Consider the following 14,177-nt stretch of genomic DNA (forward strand, 5'->3'; position numbering starts at 1 on the left):
GCAAGCTGAACGTTTAATGTTCACAAAGGCCCCCAATTGCATAAAAGTGGTTAAGTATTTCGAATGGTCAAAATTAGCCGAAACAAATGTTGATTGGTCATAACTTATCCAGAAATTTATATCAACCCATCAAATCATTGAATTGTTCAAACTAACCGAAAGATAACATATGGACAACGTAATCACGTTTTATATAATTGGCTGCTGATAAAATATAACGTATATGTTCTATTTTTGTTTACTAACAAGGTACGTCTTCAAACCAACATGTTTTCACCCCTACCGCTGGAATATGTACGCGTAAGAAACTGAAGCAATTTGGATAAATATAGTTATGTTTTGTAATTTCAACATGTCTAGTTTTGGTAGGTCACCTGAACACTCGAATTCTGGGATTGAACTTTGATTTTCTTTTCATTGTTTACAATATGCTCTGTTTATTTGCCTGTAACCCATGTGACTATAATGTGAGAAGGGTTACAAAATTCGAAGCTACATAACCTATAAACAATGACATGTAGGAATGCTATAGATCGCTCTCAATGTTTTACCATTTCCTTTCCATTTATAACACGTACCATGATTTAGATTATAGCTAGTTCCTTTGAGATTAAAACAATAATCAACATACAATCAGACCCGTACACATTATTTTTGTGAAACAAAATAAACTATGAATGCAAGTCAAAAGACAAAATAATCAGCCAGTCCAGTATTCTAATATTTCCCGTAAGTAGTTGACTTGTAGTGGAAAGCGGGTGGGGGGCTGTCGGTCATAGACGTCGAAGGCCGCGGAGCGCTACGCCAACCAGAAGAGGTGGCGGGACGGAACGGGGTCGGCTGCACTATGCCTGTCAACTGTTTAGTATCAACCTCACTGAAATATTTAATTCAGAATTGAAGCATAAATCGACTAGAATTTGCAATTTGTTGCAATATCGTACCCATGTTTTAAATAACAGCCATGCTTGTATTACTATTTAAATTGTTGTCAAATTATATTTCTTAACAGAATCCACTGGATGTTTTCGATTGTGACCACGTTCTGACAACATGAATTTGTACGAGAAATTCATATCAGGCTTAATATATTTGTAGTTGGTTTCGTCAGCAAAATTCTGAGCCAGGCAGGTTAGCACATACTCTTTTTTAACGCAGCAGGGACAGCAGCGGTGCCTGCATGACCGGTCGTCCTTGGAGCAGAGGTTGTCCTTCCAGAAGTAACCGCACACGAGAGCGATACCCAGACCTACCGCTAATATCACGCCCCATAGAATCAGCTGCTCCCGCCTGCAAGAAAGGGCGTAATATAAATGCAAGGGATAGACTAACTGGTTTATCAATGTAGGAAATGGTTGTCGGTTAAATGTGTACAGCAAAACAAGAACGTATTGCCGGTTAATAGGACATGTTGAGAACAAACATTAAGTTTATTCCAGCAGTTATTTACAAGTATTCATTTACTTTTTACCCAAGCATAATGTATTTCCGATTCGTCTAAAACATTCTCGACGGTTCTACTGTTTTTAAATGAAATTCCAAGCGGTCTTGATGTGAATGGAATTTCCTCTGGCTCCCTCGTCTTTTGATTAGATACCAACGATTTGGAAAATGGTCCTAATATTTAAGTAGTGAAGTAAGAAAATAGTTGACATTCTTATTAATTATGATTGCTTTAAATTGGCCTTTTAAAGAACATTCTATCACAAACTTCATACTCTGAAGCAAAACACAGAACATCTACATCCCGAAGCATTTCTTATTTCAACATATATATCTTTTTCTACTTATAGATAAAATCCTACGGCGCGAAGCAAGAGGACCGTATAAAACCTCAATAGTTATAGACACTGTTCCCTTGCATTTCTGATGGTAGGCACTTTCCCTCAAAAACCTACAGAGCGAAACAAGAGGTCCAGATCACAAGCCTTTCAGGACATGGATTGTTACAGTAACGGTTCCCTTGCACATATAGTGGTAGGAACTTACCTCACCTAAACACGTGCTTAGCCTCTTAGGACTCCACAAAGCCCCAACCCTGATACACTAGTACTTAACACATACTGAGCGCAGCTTTCTAAAAACCAAACTTTTAACGCGCGTACTGTGGAACAACTCCCTGGATCCCTGTCTTTAAAAGAACTGAGTACAAACTCTTCAAAATTTAAGAATCTGACTTCCAACTCCAACACACACAAGACGCAAACTACACACAAAGTGCAAACTAAGAATTTTATAAGTGAGTGTCACTTTTATCCCATCGATGTCGCTAATGTTACTTTCGGTAAAGACGTATTTTTTGTTTTGTGGTAAAAGTCGAGTAAATGTCAATTTTCTTTCCGCTATATTCTCGCTTCGTTGAGTTCATTTTAACAAGGGAGGCCACTCTCTTACACAAATGCGGTGGAAAGTTTGATTAAAAACTAACAAACTCTCCCAAAATTGCAAATTGTTTTTAATTGTTTATAAATTTCATAAAACCTTCTTCAATAACCTGTCTCTATGGTGTAGTGGGTCCGGTCTTACCTGCAAATACTGGGGATCCCGACTCGATGCATTCTGTTTTTGAAAACTTTTTAGGTATCGTTTGTAATAAACTAATTTACTTTTTTGTGAAAGTTTTATGAAATTAAGATATTCTAATGAAATGTTCGATATAACAGGTTATTGAATGTTAAGCTTGTTCAAAAATATCTAATATGATGATGCTTTTACATGGAAAAAATGCTAAGATAATTTATTCGATGCGATGTGCATCATTTTGCAATTGATGTGCAATTACTAAGTATGTGTTGTGTTGTTATGTTTTTTCGTTAAGTTATTTACGACAGAAAAAGGTTATGGAAATTTACCTACTGATGCAAAAAGCATGATAATAGCATCACACGTACTGATTCTGGGTTTAACCATTTAAATGATCATAATGATACAATGTATAAAAAATGTATTCCTGACTGATATTATGAACTTTCGATTATTGTCCGATAGTTAATCGAAATACTTGGTTCGAATCGATTCGATTACCGGTAGCAAATGGAGTCCGTTTTTCAAACACTAGGTCATACACTGTCCACTGCACGACAAACGCAAAGGTTTTAATGAGATAGATCCTCCTTTTAGTAAAAAGTAAATTAATACCGCTTTAAACAAATGCACTCGACCAATTCTTGTGTCTAGTAACTGTGTTCTTTAACAACATCAATATCTAGCTTGTTTTGACAACAAATTGTGTCTTATAGCTCAGTTGGATACGTTGTACCTATTATACCAAAAGCTAAAATCGTCACACAATCATTAAATTGTATTTAAAACATCCGCTGGTTGGACTATTTCTGATCCTTGATGTTGGTTTTTCCCAAATGTTTCATATCATGTAAATTGCTTATATACTTCATAAAATACAGTGTTCACCTGTATGTGTGGTTCTATCTACAGTGTTCACCTGTATATGTGGTTCTAGCTACAATGGTCACCTGTATGTGTGGTTCTAGCTACAATGGTCACCTGTATGTGTGGTTATTGTTACAATGGTCACCTGTATATGTGGTTCTAGCTACAATGGTCACCTGTATGTGTGGTTCTAGCTACAATGGTCACCTGTATGTGTGGTTCGAGCTACAATGGTCACCTGTATGTGTGGTTCTTGTTACAATGGTCACCTGTATGTGTGGTTCTAGCAACAATGGTCACCTGTATGTGTGGTTCTAGCTACAATGGTCACCTGTATGTGTGGTTCTAGCTACAATGGTCACCTGTATGTGTGGTTCTAGCTACAATGGTCACCTGTATGTGTGGTTCTAGCTACAGTGGTCATCTATATGTGTGGTTCTAGCTACAGTGTTCACCTGTATGTGTGGTTCTTGTTACAATGGTCACCTGTATGTGTGGTTCTAGCTACAATGGTCACCTGTATGTGTGGTTCTAGCTACAATGGTCACCTGCATGTGTGGTTCTAGCTACAATGATCACCTGTATGTGTGGTTCTAGCTACAGTGGTCATCTATATGTGTTCTAGCTGCTATGTTCACCTGTATTTTTTGTTTTTGCTACGGTGGTCTCTGTATATGTGGTTCTAGCTACAGTGGTCACCTATATTTGGGGCTCAGGCAACATTGGTCAACTGAATTCGTGGTTTTAGCTACACCTATTGTTGTGGTGCTAGCTACAGTGGTCACCTGTATTTGTGGTTCTAGCTGCGGTGGTCACCTTTATTTGTGGTTCTAACTTCAGTGTTCACCTGTATGTGCGGTTCTAGCAACAATGGTAACCTGTATGTGTGGTTCTAGCTACAATGGTCACCTGTAGTCGGGTTTTAGCTACAGTGTTCACCTGTATGTGTGGTACTAGCTATAATGGTCACCTGTATGTCTGGTACTAGCTACAATGGTCAGCTGTATGTATCGCTTTAGCAACAGTTGTCAACCATATTTGTCGATCTAGGTTAAGTGACCACCTGTATTGTCGCTTGAACTACAGCGGTTACCCGCATTCGTCGAGCTAGCTGCAGTGACCACATGTATTGTCGCCTTAGCCACAGCGGTTACCCGTACTCGTCGATCTAGCTGCAGTGACCACTTATATTGTTGCCTTAGCCACAACGGTTACCCGTACTCGTCGATCTAGCTGCAGTGACCACTTATATTGTTTCTCTAGCCACAGCGGTTACCCGTACTCGTCGATCTAGCTGCAGTGACCACTTATATTGTTGCCTTAGCCACAGCGGTTACCCGTACTCGTCGATCTAGCTGCAGTGACCACTTATATTGTTGCCTTAGCCACAGCGGTTTCCCGTACTCGTCGATCTAGCTGCAGTGACCACTTATATTGTTGCATTAGCCACAGCGGTTACCCGTACTCGTCGATCTAGCTGCAGTGACCACTTATATTGTTGCCTTAGCCACAGCGGTTACCCGTACTCGTCGATCTAGCTGCAGTGACCACTTATATTGTTGCCTTAGCCACAGCGGTTACCCGTACTCGTCGATCTAGCTGCAGTGACCACTTATATTGTTGCCTTAGCCACAGCGGTTACCCGTACTCGTCGATCTAGCTGCAGTGACCACTTATATTGTTGCCTTAGCCACAGCGGTTACCCGTACTCGTCGATCTAGCTGCAGTGACCACTTATATTGTTGCCTTAGCCACAGTGGTTACCCGTATTCGTCGACCTAGCTGCAGTGATCACCTGTATTGTCGCTTTAGCTACAGCGGTATACCCTTTTATGTCGATCTTGCTAAAATGGTCACCCGTAATTGTCGACCAAGCTACAGTGACCACCTGTATTGTCGCTTTAGTTACAGTGATTACCTGTACATGTCGATCTAGTTACAGTGACCACCTGTATTGTCGCTTTAGCTACAGTGATTACCTGTACATGTCGATCTAGCTACAGTGACAACCGGTATTGGCACTAAAGCTACAGTGACCACCTGTATTTGTCCATCTAACTGCAGTGGTCACCTGTATTTGTAAATCTAGCGACAGTGGCCTCATGTATGTGTTGTTCAAGCTACAGTGGTCCCCTATATGTATGGTTCTAGCTACAGTGGTCACCCGTATTTGTGGTTCTAGCTACAGTGGCCACCTATATTTGTTGTTCTAGCTACAGTGTTCACCTGTATGTGTGGTTCTAGCTACAATGGTCACCTGTATATGTGGTTCTATCTACAGTGTTCACCTGTATGTTTGGTTCTATCTACAGTGTTCACCTGTATGTGTGGTTCTAGCTACAATGGTCACCTGTATGTGTGGTTCTAACTACAATGGTCACCTGTATGTGTGGTTCTAGCTACAATGGTCACATGTATGTGTGGTACTAGCTATAATGGTCACCTGTATGTGTGGTTCTAGCTACAATGGTCACCTGTATGTGTGGTTCTAGCTACAATGGTCACCTGTATGTGTGGTTCTAGCTACAGTGGTCATCTATATGTGTGGTTCTAGCTACAGTGTTCACCTGTATGTGTGGTTCTTGTTACAATGGTCACCTGTATGTGTGGTTCTAGCTACAATGGTCACCTGTATGTGTGGTTCTAGCTACAATGGTCACCTGCATGTGTGGTTCTAGCTACAATGATCACCTGTATGTGTGGTTCTAGCTACAGTGGTCATCTATATGTGTTCTAGCTGCTATGTTCACCTGTATTTTTTGTTTTTGCTACGGTGGTCTCTGTATATGTGGTTCTAGCTACAGTGGTCACCTATATTTGGGGCTCAGGCAACATTGGTCAACTGAATTCGTGGTTTTAGCTACACCTATTGTTGTGGTGCTAGCTACAGTGGTCACCTGTATTTGTGGTTCTAGCTGCGGTGGTCACCTTTATTTGTGGTTCTAACTTCAGTGTTCACCTGTATGTGCGGTTCTAGCAACAATGGTAACCTGTATGTGTGGTTCTAGCTACAATGGTCACCTGTAGTCGGGTTTTAGCTACAGTGTTCACCTGTATGTGTGGTACTAGCTATAATGGTCACCTGTATGTCTGGTACTAGCTACAATGGTCAGCTGTATGTATCGCTTTAGCAACAGTTGTCAACCATATTTGTCGATCTAGGTTAAGTGACCACCTGTATTGTCGCTTGAACTACAGCGGTTACCCGCATTCGTCGAGCTAGCTGCAGTGACCACATGTATTGTCGCCTTAGCCACAGCGGTTACCCGTACTCGTCGATCTAGCTGCAGTGACCACTTATATTGTTGCCTTAGCCACAACGGTTACCCGTACTCGTCGATCTAGCTGCAGTGACCACTTATATTGTTTCTCTAGCCACAGCGGTTACCCGTACTCGTCGATCTAGCTGCAGTGACCACTTATATTGTTGCCTTAGCCACAGCGGTTACCCGTACTCGTCGATCTAGCTGCAGTGACCACTTATATTGTTGCCTTAGCCACAGCGGTTTCCCGTACTCGTCGATCTAGCTGCAGTGACCACTTATATTGTTGCATTAGCCACAGCGGTTACCCGTACTCGTCGATCTAGCTGCAGTGACCACTTATATTGTTGCCTTAGCCACAGCGGTTACCCGTACTCGTCGATCTAGCTGCAGTGACCACTTATATTGTTGCCTTAGCCACAGCGGTTACCCGTACTCGTCGATCTAGCTGCAGTGACCACTTATATTGTTGCCTTAGCCACAGCGGTTACCCGTACTCGTCGATCTAGCTGCAGTGACCACTTATATTGTTGCCTTAGCCACAGCGGTTACCCGTACTCGTCGATCTAGCTGCAGTGACCACTTATATTGTTGCCTTAGCCACAGTGGTTACCCGTATTCGTCGACCTAGCTGCAGTGATCACCTGTATTGTCGCTTTAGCTACAGCGGTATACCCTTTTATGTCGATCTTGCTAAAATGGTCACCCGTAATTGTCGACCAAGCTACAGTGACCACCTGTATTGTCGCTTTAGTTACAGTGATTACCTGTACATGTCGATCTAGTTACAGTGACCACCTGTATTGTCGCTTTAGCTACAGTGATTACCTGTACATGTCGATCTAGCTACAGTGACAACCGGTATTGGCACTAAAGCTACAGTGACCACCTGTATTTGTCCATCTAACTGCAGTGGTCACCTGTATTTGTAAATCTAGCGACAGTGGCCTCATGTATGTGTTGTTCAAGCTACAGTGGTCCCCTATATGTATGGTTCTAGCTACAGTGGTCACCCGTATTTGTGGTTCTAGCTACAGTGGCCACCTATATTTGTTGTTCTAGCTACAGTGTTCACCTGTATGTGTGGTTCTAGCTACAATGGTCACCTGTATATGTGGTTCTATCTACAGTGTTCACCTGTATGTTTGGTTCTATCTACAGTGTTCACCTGTATGTGTGGTTCTAGCTACAATGGTCACCTGTATGTGTGGTTCTAACTACAATGGTCACCTGTATGTGTGGTTCTAGCTACAATGGTCACATGTATGTGTGGTACTAGCTATAATGGTCACCTGTATGTGTGGTTCTAGCTACAATGGTCACCTGTATGTATCGCTTTACCAAAGTTGTCAACCGTATTCGTCGAGCTTGCTACAGTGACCACCTTTAATGTCGCCTTAGCCACAGCGGCTACCCGTAATCGTCATTCTAGCTGAAGTGACCGCCTGCATTGTCGCTTCAGATACATTGGTTACCTGTATTCGTCGAGCTTGCTGCAGTGACCACCTGCAGTGTCGCTTTAGAGACAGTGGTTACCTGTATTCGTTGAGCTAGCTTCAGTGACCACCTGTATTGTCGCTTCAGATACAGTGGTTACCTGTATTCGTCGAGCTAACTGCAGTGACCACCTGTATTGTCGCTTCAGATACAGTGGTTACCTGTATTCGTCGAGCTAGCTGCAGTGACCACCTATATTTTCGCTTTAGATACAGTGGTTACCTGTACTCGTCGAGCTAGCTGCAGTGACCACCTGTATTGTCGCTTTAGATACAGTGGTTACCTGTATTCGTCGAGCTTGCTACAGTGACCACCTGTATTGTCGCTTCAGATACAGTGGTTACCTGTATTTGTCGACCTAGCTGCAGTGACAACCTGTATTGTCGCTTTAGCTACACTGTTTACCTGTATATGTCGATCTAGCTAACTACTGTGACAACCTGTATTGGCGCTAAAGCTACAGTGACCACCTTTATTTGTCCATCTTACTACAGCGGTCACCTGTATTTGTAAATCTAGCTACAGTGGTCACATATATGTGTTGTTCTAGCTACAGTGGTCACCTATATGTATGGTTCTAGCTATAGTGGTCACCCATATTTGTGGGTCTAGCTACAGTGGTCACCTATATTTGTGGTTCAACTACAGTGGTCACCTTCTAGTGGTTCCAGTTCCACAGGTCACCTATATGTGTTGTTCTAGCTGCGATGGTGACCTGTATTTATTGTTTTTGCTACTGTGGTCTCAGGCAACATTGGTCACCTGAATTCGTGGTTCTAGCTACACCTATTTTGTAGTGCTAGCTACAGTTGTCACCCGTATTTGTTGTTCTAGCTACAGTGGTCACCTATATTTGTGGTTCTAGAGACAGTGGTAACCTGTATTTGTGGTTCTAGCTACAGTGGTCACCTGTATTTGTGGTTCTAGCTTTACTGCTCACCTTTTTGTGGTTCTCTCTACAGTTGCCACATGTATTTGTGGTTTTAGCAACAGTGGTCACTTATATGTGTGGTTTTAGCTACAGCGGTCACCTATATTTGTGGTTTCAGCTACAACAGTCACCTATATGTTTGGTTCTTACTACAGTAGTCACATGTTTGTATAGTCCTAGTTACAGTGGTCACCAGCATGTGTGGCTCTAGCTTCAGAGTTGTATGAATGTGTCGTGCTCGCGACAGTGGCCATCTGTTATTTCAGAGTTATCTTGGCCAGTTTTTTACATTACAGGATTCTGGCAGCCTCGCCCAGTGAGTTTTGATACCTTCATTGTTATCTGTGGACTGAGGTTTACGACATGTAAACTGTCCACACTCCTTACAACATGCGGTCGCCTCAGTGGACACTCGAGTTATTTCGTATTTCAATGCATGTACACTGCTTTTCCTATATACAGTGTACCTTTTAGTCGTGTCGCCCATGCTACAGTGTTCATATGTACAATACATTGGCTGTATATGTTTGTGAGTAAGGCATTGTTTACTTACCATGGCCCCCATTTTGACAGCGTTTTCTTGCATGTAAACTGTTCGACCTGTTCACAACATTCTGTCTTGTCGGCCTCGCTAGTTTTCATCTATACTTACAGTGTTTTCTTGGCTTGAGGTTCGCAACATGTAAACTGTTCGTCCTGTTCACAACATTCTGCCGTGTCGGACTCGCTAGTTTTCATCATTACTTACAGTGTTTTCTTGGCTTGAGGTTCGCAACATGTAAACTGTTCGTCCTCTTCACAACACTCTGTCTTCTCGCCCTCGCTGCAGTAGTACACGTTGGCCGGGATCTCACCAATATCTTCGTTTCGGTAACATTTAGTACCATGAACATCTAAAATAAAAAATAAAAAACAGTAAATAGTATTCAAGATCTATATCATCAATGTATTTTATTTATTTAACACATTTGTATTTCGTTTGAACTAACACATTCAATTTGTAGTGTTGTATTTGGTTAGAACTAACACAATCAAATGGTAGTTTTTTATGCGCACTTGTTTTAGTAACCTTAACAGAAATACTTTTGAATGCTTTGCTGAATGTTTAATTATCTTGACTTTCAGGCTTGGACATTTGTTTTCATCAACTAATCATGTTCAGACAGTAATTTGTTTGAAAACAGTGGGTGGACATGTACATGATAAAGTTACCGAGTCTTTAGTTGTGTTTTGATGTAACAGAGAAAACACTATATATAAATTGCATTGCGGCTGTGGAGTTGGATGTTGGTCAAAGTTGACTCCAATAATAATCTCATTTGTTACTATAGTAAATATAACGGATTGCAAAAAAAATACACACTTATACGAAAAAACGTTCAGTGAAATAAATCTTTTAGGTATACAATTGTGAAGCGCAAAAAAAACAAAGAACGTTGGTTTAAAGGATCTTGGTGAACAAACAGTTGACGTTGTATTACAACTCACCGGTGATTTCTAGACACATCAGTATCCAAATTATCACCAAAAACGAAACTCCGTCCCATCTCCACACTAGTTTCATCCGAGCCATTTTACTTGTAAGCTATCACTTCAACCCGTTTAATCGATCATGATCAAAATGTTTGCCACCAGATTCAGAACAGAGGCATGCCAATATATTTCTTGGAATCAATAAGTCTCATTGAGAAATAAAATACCCGACCGTCTCATTGTTTATTTTTCTCGATACAGAAATCAATACGTTGCATTAGGTTGAACAAACAGTAAAGACCAACGGTAGATGCCAAAAATGAAAAATCATTCAACTATTCTAATAAATTCGTACTTCAAACTTCAATACAATATAGTGGTTCAATACCAAATGAATGAATCTTTACAATAATTTCTAAAGGATTGGCAGTGATATTTTAAAACATAAATGTAGAAGGCTTTGTAGAACTTTTAAAGATACATTTTGAGAAAAGTTCGTTAATGTATTTTTCCAAAAAAAGTCAACATGTTTACACCTTATTTTCCAGTCTGCCATTTGAGACAAATATATCGCAAGAGGTACAAACTATTAAGCTTGTTCTTATCTATAGCATGCATTTTATGTATGTCAAGAGCTCAGTACCGACATATAATTTATTCATTTACGTACCTTAGTTTTGACCTTTCAGTTAAACGCCCTTATGTTTTCCATCACAGTGATGAAAATACTCTTTTAAATCGAAAATAAGATCTTGTTTTGATATTGTGATGATTTTCGGTTTTCAGTGTAATTTTTCGATTTTTTAAAAGTAAAATAACGCATATACCTCAGACGTGAGCTACAGGCATAAATAACTTAATGCGTCCTTCAGCGCCGCATAATTATTTTTTTAACGATTGTCAAATACATTAATAACAAAACAATACAGCGAAAAACGACCAACGGTATCGGGACAAATTGACCAAAAGGCAGAATAAAACTCACAACAAACTTCACCACACAATACAGAACTATTTAATTAATATCAAGGTAAGTACTTTCAGGGCGCCGATAAGTGTTTGGTTCGTAAGGCAGGAAGGTTTTGTTGCCCAGTCCAGGATCATTGGCGAAGAGTAACGCAACGGTGTGGGATATTGACGTACATTTACACATGATAATGAAAAATAAAATATTGAACTCAGAGTATGTTTGCAATTATAATTTTTTAATCGCCCACCACAGCAGTCGTAGATGAGGAAGCAAAGAAACATACATGTGTTGGAATGCCTTCAATTAAACTCCATATTATCCTAAACTACCATCTTCTTAAAACCATTGTGCAGAAAAGTGTTTTGTAACTGAGTAATGACTATGAAACGTTTGATGGCGGAGGTTTGGTATCTTCGATTGGAAAGGATGGAAGACATTTGTTGACCTTGTAGACGATAAGTTTGTGATAATTTTATGTTTATCATATCAGGTTTGAAAGAGGATAAAGAGGAATCAAGAATTTAATGAGAAACAAAAATTCTATGCGACGGCCTGTGTGATTCTTAGTGCATGGCCTAGGCAGCACAGTGCACATTGGAGGGTGGGAATATGACACGCACGCTAGTGTCCCCGAAGACTCAATCAAAGGACCACTTTCCTTTCTTTATTATATCAATGACATTGTTTCTGACATTCAGTCCAATATCCGTCACTTTGCTGTGGAAGCAAGCCTCTACATCATTGTTGACGATCCGATGCGATCCTCTGCAATCATAACTCAGATCTTTCTCGTATCCTATCATGGTCAAAGATGTGGCTCGTGTCTTTTAATCCAACCAAAAACGATTTAATGGGTTTTTGGCGCCAGTGCAACACTACTTGGTTGCCCGGTTAGCATATTGGTAAGCGAACTCGCTTCTCATCAAGGCTTCCCGGGTTCGATTCCCGACCTGTGTGCATGTGAGTTAGGTTAGTGGTCACCAAGCCGGACAAATGGGTTTTCTCCAGGTAAATCGTTTTACGAGTGATGTAGAGGCGGGCAGTTGAAATAAGCATCGTTCCTTGAAAAAAGAAACAGTACTGCTGTCCCCATATTTCGTTATAAACCGTAATTGTTTTCTCACTTAGTAAGACATAGTCTGCGATCGGAATTGCACAAGGACTTTCAATCCATGGAAAAGTGAGTGATTTAAAATCAGGGACTCTTAACCGCTCTACCACAGAGGCTACTCGCGTATAAACGAGTTACAGAGCCTTCGTTTTGGTGCGCAGCAGTACCTATATGTATTTTAAAAGAGATAATATTAATTTCAATAACCTCGAATAAGTTTCAAAATCAAGAACCGACCTGTGAAGTTAGGTTCAAAATGTCGTTCTAATATAAGATCGAGATCGGGCCACGATGTTATTTTCCTGATCAAGATATGAAAAGTACACGGGCTTAGTTTATTATTATCAATAAGTTAAGCACAGAGGTTTCGGCAACAGACACAAGACGACAAAAAGCAATACTATTTTGTAGTCGGATAAAAGATGCAGTGCTTTTACTTGAGACAAAAGTCTGTTTTGTGCAAGATTGAAATTAGAATACATGTGCCTTCGGATTGTTTAAGTTTACTTCAGATAGAGCATTTCTTACGTATCTCTGATCTTAAAGGGACTCGCTCATGTATTTTTGTAAAATGCACTTATTTTATCTTGTCCACGATTTCGAAAAGCGTTAGTAACGCGCCTCAACACAAGGCTGAAATGTTAAGTTATACTAATGTTTGTGAATGCGTCCTTGTTGGCGTGAAGTTTTGTTGTCAGTTTTCTATTTTTTTTCATTGACTGTAACGACGTGGATTCGCAACCCACTAAAACCAGCCTATTTGTTTATACTTAAAGTTTATTTGTTTCTGCAATTCGGGTATGAAAGAGTGAAATAGTTCTTAGTGTTTTCATATACATGAACGGGAAAAGAAATAAGTGTAACTGCATAATTAAGACCAAAAAATGCAAATGGATATTAATCAAGACAACCTAAAAATCGTTAATAAATATCACACAGAGACGTCCTGTAATTTACAATTAAGTGAAGTGTTGTCATTTAAATACAATAAAGCAACAGGGTTCTGGGGTGATGGCGCTGACCAGCCATAACCTCAGGCCTTCCAAAATACAGAAATACTGCCGAAACGTCCCTAGCGATGGAGTTTTGCCTGCACCATGTTTGAGCTATACAGTGCTGTTTAGATCATGTACGGATGAAAACAATATGAAGACTCAAATTCCATCAAATAATGGGGAACAGCTCCTGTTTAAGCTTTTTTTCCGAAAAGTGTACAGGCATAACAATGCAGTCTAGAACTGTAGATTTCGTGAATGTGCACAAATGGAAATGCATTTTGCAAAATGGCACGACACGAGTAAATCTAAGTTCCTGCCGTTTAAATGATGTTGTCGACATCCTTAGTGTTTATGAGTTTTTCTGGTTTTTCATTAAATTACCCATTTTTACCAAATTTGACCCGAAATTGGACATGATTCCATAAATACAATCATTCAATTGATTAAATAGAAAAAAATCTACTGTTCACAAAATGATGACGACGGGAAACTGAAGACAGACGGCATCTGCGATCACTACAACCTAGCATGTTGTGCTCAGGTG

The 14,177-nt window shown here is 40.3% G+C and overlaps 1 protein-coding gene across 1 annotated transcript; it reads right to left on the reverse strand.

The window, feature by feature from the left end:
- Positions 1–40: 40 nt before the first annotated feature.
- On the reverse strand, positions 41–10,704 carry LOC128230400 (uncharacterized). Its single transcript, XM_052942628.1, has 4 exons — positions 10,570–10,704; positions 9,830–9,974; positions 1,144–1,290; positions 41–877 (listed from the first exon to the last, which is right to left on the reverse strand). The coding sequence occupies exons 1-4, from the start codon at positions 10,652–10,654 to the stop codon at positions 718–720; spliced, it is 537 nt and encodes a 178-aa protein (XP_052798588.1). The 5' UTR covers positions 10,655–10,704; the 3' UTR covers positions 41–717.
- Between the last annotated feature and the right edge of the window lie 3,473 nt (positions 10,705–14,177).

Source organism: Mya arenaria, chromosome 4 (assembly GCF_026914265.1).
Source record: "Mya arenaria isolate MELC-2E11 chromosome 4, ASM2691426v1".
NCBI lineage: Eukaryota > Metazoa > Mollusca > Bivalvia > Myida > Myidae > Mya > Mya arenaria.